General features: G+C 45.6%; 1 protein-coding gene across 1 annotated transcript in view; it reads left to right on the top strand.

The window, feature by feature from the left end:
* Positions 1-6,203, top strand: part of LOC101863584 (chromodomain-helicase-DNA-binding protein 1-like) — a gene marked incomplete at its 5' end in the record, with an annotated part of 50,247 nt that overhangs the window by 15,905 nt on the left and 28,139 nt on the right. The window contains 2 exon segments of the mRNA XM_005098116.3: positions 88-258; positions 570-683. Coding sequence (XP_005098173.1) covers positions 88-258; positions 570-683 — 285 coding nt within the window.

Genomic DNA, 6,203 nt, shown 5'->3' with positions numbered 1-6,203 from the left:
TCTCTCTCTCTCTCTCTCTCTCTCTCTCTCTCTCTTTCTCTGCAATCCATCTCTTCTCACCACCTTCTACCCCACCCCCACCCATAGGTGTTGAACCAGAACCCTTTGAGCAGGGTGAGCACCTGGTGGAGAGTTCCCACAAGCTAGTCCTCATTGACCGTCTCTTGAGCTCCCTGCACCAGGAAGGACATAAGGTCCTGCTCTTCTCTCAGATGGCTCGCATGCTGGACGTCCTGCAGGACTATTTGACCTTTCGAGGTGAGATGTTTGCTCGAGATTGTGTACTTGTGTGTGTGTTTGTGTGTGTGTGTGGGTGTGTGTGTGTGTGTGTCCAGTGGAGAGAGAGGGAGGGAGAGTGGATGGGGGAGAGAGAGAGAGAGGCAAAAGGATGGAGAGAGAGACTGACAGACAGACAGACAGACAGAGAGAGAGAGAGAGGAAGGAGAAGGAACTATAAAAGAGGGAGGAATTGACTTTAGGGGTATGTGTATTTCTATTTTTAATGATATGTATCTCTATCTATATTGATACCTGCTACATTCTCTGCTTTTTGTTCACTTTTTCTGCAGGATACACATATGAGCGTCTAGACGGCTCAGTGCGTGGGGAGGAAAGATTTATGGCAGTACAGAACTTCAACGAGAAAGATGATACTTTTGTTTTCTTGCTGAGCACAAGAGCAGGTAGGTGCAGCAGTCTTTATGAGTGGCTTGGTGACAGTGGGTGGTTGGCGGGTACTCTGGTGTGGTTCATGCCTTCTTTCCTATCGAATATCTATCATCCTTATCTCTTTATCCTTTATTTGTATGTTATTATCTTGTAACACTTCTATTCCTTGGCACTTGTATATGACCTATTTGTGTTGCAAGTGCTGTAAAACTATTACAAATACTGAAACTAAAACTTGATGTCATTGTGAGTCTTGATTATGCGTATGTATACACACATACAATTTTTGTGACAGCCGTATCTTAACGGACATGTTCACACCGACAGACAGACAGACAGACAGACAGACAGACAGACAGACAGACAGACAGACAGACAGAAAAACAGACAGGGAGAGAGAGAGAGAGAGAGAGAGCGAGAGAGAGAGAGCGAGAGAGAGAGAAAGGAAGGAGAAGGAACTAAAAAAGTAGTTGTTAGGCTCTTTGCCTTTGCACACATAAGATGTGAATTCAATTCCGTGGGTGGTTGGTGGGTGCTCTGGTGTGGTCTGCTCCTTCTTTCCTATCAAACATCTATCGTCCTCATCACTCCTCCTTCTTTTTTGTGTTTGTTACTCTCTTGTGACACCTCTAACTTCGGCACTTCTATGACATTATTGTGTTGCAAGTGCCGTAAAACACTTACTAAAACAAACATGAAACAAATTCAATTCCTGTGTGTGGAGATTTTTTTGTAGCATCTATCTCCATCTGTATGCTTAGATGTTGTGTCCCTCTCAGCCCAGGCTGTCCCTGACTGTTGGGTTGAAGAAGCAGTAGGTGCCCTAATAATCTAGATCGCTTGTATTTTGGTGGGTGTGTTTCTTCTTGTGTTTTAGTTGTTTTGTGAAGTTGTGTATATATGTGTGTGTTTGCCAGTGTGTGTGTGTGTGCGTGTGTGTGTTTTTGTATGTTTGTACTTGTATGGAGTATGTCTTTGTATTTGTTTTGAAGAAAGTTTTCTTTGGATTCATCTCTAATTTCATGTCAGTTCTGTTGCTGTTTCCATGCAGTTGTTGTTGTTTCTGTTGTTGTTGTTGTTGCTGCTGCTGTTACTGTTGTTGTTATTGTTGTTGTTGTTAATCCCAGAGCCTTTAAGGGTAAGCCCTTTTGTCCAATGCCATGTTGAAAGGTGGTCTTCAAAAGTTGTTCTTTACTGCAGCATGGGGCATGTTTTCAAGCCGTAAGATGATCATCTTTACTTTGATACTTGTACTTCGTAACTAGATAAGGCATTACAGTGTGAACTCTGACACAAATGAATTGTGGTGCTTTTGGTTTAAGATTTGAATCCTTCTACCTTCGTAATCAATGCTTCTCTGTTGCAGACCAAAGCATTGTCAGAAAGGATGCAAATGTGTGGTTAAGGACTGTATGTGTGTATAAATATCTATTATCTATTTGTGGTGGCCGAATTTTGCTATTCAAAAGGCTTTTTAATGGCTGCATCGATCGACTCGCGGTTTTCGCCGAAAGATTCTTTAAAATATTTTCCGAACACCTTTGGTTTTTTCAGTTTTGAGACAGTTTTGCTGCAAAAAGCTACATTTCTGGTTTTTGCCAATCTCTTAAGTAGGCCGACGCTTCTGTCTCTGTAATTTTAGAAAACCCGGAAGTGATATTTCGTGAGGCGTCTTTTGTTTTGAGAGTATAGATCTAGACCTTCTAATTTTTTGCATTCTCAAGATTTATTGCCCCATTTCAGTAGAGTGTAAATATACATGTAGTAGGCCAATTACTTTTCGTTGATATTAAAGCACCGATCATTCCTTTCATCGAAAGGGGGCCCAGCTAGTGTGTATATATATATATATATATATATATATATATATATATATATATATATATATATATATATATGCTATTCTTAAACCGATAAGTTTATACAAGAATAGTCTAACACAATCACACAGTGATGACTCTGGAAAACTAAAACATTTTGGTGTAGTTGCTTTTATTCTTTTTTTTTCTTTTTTTTAAAAGAAGTCTTAAGCTCAGGAGCTGTTGGATAGAGAATAAAAAACAGTAATAACAACACTGCAACGACGTCAAATTTTATGAAGAAAAGAAAGTTAAATTAGTCCTTCAGAAGAGAGGGATGATCAGTTATGTTCTTAGTACAAAAGTACAGAATCAGTGTTAACTTATTAAAAAGTATACAAATATTGACTTAAAATTTTTCTTCTTCTTCTCCAAGTGCCATGCCTGAGACTGGCATTGATGGTCATGGTTTGCAGCTCATTTTTCTGTTTAAATGCTCTCAAAAAAACCTTTATTGTCTTGGTCTATTCCTTTCATCCATCTGTACAAAGAAAAGTAATGCCCCGATAAAAATATAGCAACTATTAGTATACTGTACACTGTTTTTTTTGCGATTTGTCCATTTATTTTCCGTGAACGTTCTGAGTTGCACTGTATCATGTGTTCCAATGCAGTAACACCTCTTTTAGCACTTTTTGAAGGACTTGAATTCACATATTTCTTTAAAAATTGCGAATTTACTTCGCTCACACTCACACTTAAAGAACCCTGTACGTCATGCACACAGTAGACACATTGCAACAGATGCCGCTGCATCCATCTTTTTCATGTCTTGGTACCTCTTCTTTTGTGTGGTTTGTCCTTTCTGGTTGCAATGGTAGTCCACTTAAACAAAGGCTTTGCGAGGGACCATTGAGTTGAGTGAAATTCACCGTCTGTTGTGAGCCAGATCTGCATGGTCTCCCGCCTTTAAATAGGGCAGCTCCCACTAAAATAAAGGTACTATGTGCTCTGAGTGGGTGATTGTCCCTCATTGTCTCCGTGATCTCTACTGACTAGACATGCTGATTCCCTTCACTTTGCTCCTCTTCCTTTTCTTGACATCTACTGAGTAGGTTGGTTGGCATGGCATCCTGCACCTTTTCTCTGTGGGTGGTTGGTGGTTAGTCTGGTGTGGTCTGCTCCTTCTTCCCTTTCAAACCTCTGTCATCCTTATTCCTCCTCTTTTTTTTACTGTGATTGTTACTCTGTAGTAACACATCTAAACAATGACACCGATATAACATATTTGTGTTACAAGTACTTTAAAACTCTAACTAAAACTAAAAAACTAACACGCAAAAAATTACTGGCTGGACTGGCTGGTGTCTTTGACCTTGTTCTGGCTGGTGTCCTTGCTTTTGCTGCCCCTGGAGCCCCGAAACTCCCGACACTTCTGCAGCACGGTGGGCACAGTGTAGATGACCGGGTTGATGGCCGAGTTGATGGGCAGCAGCATCACTGCTGACCATGCGTATGCTGCCTTCCCCATGACGTAACCAGCCAGAGAAAAGGCTCCCATGATGCCGATGGGGAACCAACAGAGAAAGTCGGTAGCGGCGATGACCGACAGGTGGCGGGCCACGGCCAGGTCTTGTGCTCTTCGAGCTCGGATCATGCTCTCAGACATGGCGGAGTCGGCAGAGGTTTTGGGCATTCGACCGTTGGACATGGCTCTGTAGATGACCATCTGCCCCATGGCGACGAGGATAAAGAGGGCGAGGTTCACGAAGATGAAGATGGCAGAGGAGAACTGCCAGCCGGCGAGACGTCGGTTGGTGAGCGGTAGGCCGAGGCACATACCGTTAGAGTTGTACGTCTCCCAGTGCGTGAAAGGTGGGAGGAAGGGCATCACTGCAACGGTTAGGCCGAAGGTCCAGGCGAGGGAACAGCAGAGAACAGTGGATTTCCCGCCCATTCGGACTTGCCCGAAAGGGAATCGAATGACGAGGAAGCGGTCGAGGGTAATCAGGACGATGAACACGGTGGAGGTTTCTGAAGACAGAGTGGAGAGGAAGCCCGCTATTTTGCAGCCGACGCTGTGTCGCCATGTTGCCTCCTCCCACAAGTACGAGCCTTGGTAATTGTAGTCCGCCATTGCTATGATCAGAAGATAGACACCCATAAAAAAATCGGATATACCCAAGTGTGTGACGAAGTTTCCGTATGCGACCTTGATTGCGTCCCTGTCGAAGCAGATGCGATAGATAATGACCATGGCGTTCCCGCAGATGGCCAGGAATCCGTTGACCCACAGGAAGATTCTGAGGAACGTGTTACTCATCAGGTCGTCGCAGGAAGAGAAGGGGTCGTCGGGTGCGATACAGACCCCCTCTTTTATACGATGGCGGTGTAGGCGCGGACAGCAGAGCTTGAACGAGCTTGTGTAGAGAGTGCCCATGACCTCCACGTTTTTGAATGATCTTTCGTCGTAGAATGTGATTGGGGCGAGGCGGATGTCCAAAACTTGCAGCTTCAATCCTGGGGGGAAAAGGTCTTGGCGGAGTTCGGCCAAGTGTGTGCCTTGGAGGTTCAGGTGTGTTAGGGTTGGGATTAGGGGTTCCAGAGTGGACGCGGAGAGAGTGGAGATGGCTGTGTAGGAAAGGTCTAGATCGACTATTGGTGGCTTAAGCCAGAAGGCATTTTCATGAAGGCTTGATAAATGTAGGTTGTACGACAGATTTAGGTACCGCAAGGCGTGCATGGAGCTGAAGATGTTGAGTCGCGGAATGTGTCGGATCAGGTTGTGGCTGAGGTCCAGCCAGATGACGGCGGCGAAGTTGAGAGTGGACACAGACGCTTCGGTCACATGGATGTTGAGGATGTTGCACCTGGAGAAGTTTGCGAGGACGATTTGGCTGAAGTCACCGACTCTGGTAATGTTTGGGAAGACTCGAAGAAGGTCTACCCCGGACGCGTTGATGTATCGCGTGCTGTCTGTGACGAACCGGAAACTCCTTAGGAAGGGAACAGTTTTGTTCCTGGAGTTGTTCGATGCAGTTACCGCCCCTGCGAGACACCGGAAGCCTTGATCGCAGGTCACGTGACATCCCAGCTCATCATCTCCCTGCGGGCAGTCGGAACTTCCGTCACAGACGCGGTCTGGGTGGAGGCATATATTGCTCTTGCTGCACTGGAAGTAATCCGGGCATTCTGGGGGCGTCGCTACCAGTGTTTCGTCCTCCCCATTGGCACAGTCTTCGTTCTTGTCGCCGACATAGTGCAGCGGTATGCAGTACGCCCTCGGACATTTCACGAACCCCGCAGGACACTGAAAATCTTGACAACCCTCGAGATGCCTCAGATTGCGACATCCGATAAATGCCTTAAAGCGATCCCTCACAAGCAGGCATCGCGGAGCCCAGTTGCTGTAACCATCCTTGTCATGGTCGTCTTCGTCGTCGTCGTCGCTCGATCGGCCGGTGTCATCATAACACGTGGTAGCCTCCATTGCCCCTAAGGTTTCGTCCAGTGGCCCCTCTGGCCCTGTGCAGGTTTGGAACCCGTTTGCTAGCATGTCGGTATTGACGCATTGTATGCGGTTGCACAGGAATAGACACTGGTCTTTTTTTATGCCTTTGAGGGAGAGGATGGCGAGTTCTACGGGCACACCTTTTTCTTCGCTGCACGTGCTACAGTCTGCCTCGCCATCAGCGAAGTACGGCTTGGTTTGGGGAGAGAAACAGGGGAAAGGGG

This window comes from Aplysia californica, unplaced genomic scaffold (genome assembly GCF_000002075.1).
Source record: "Aplysia californica isolate F4 #8 unplaced genomic scaffold, AplCal3.0 scaffold00173, whole genome shotgun sequence".
Classification (NCBI taxonomy): Eukaryota; Metazoa; Mollusca; class Gastropoda; order Aplysiida; family Aplysiidae; genus Aplysia; species Aplysia californica.
This window is presented reverse-complemented; position numbering and strand designations above follow the sequence as displayed.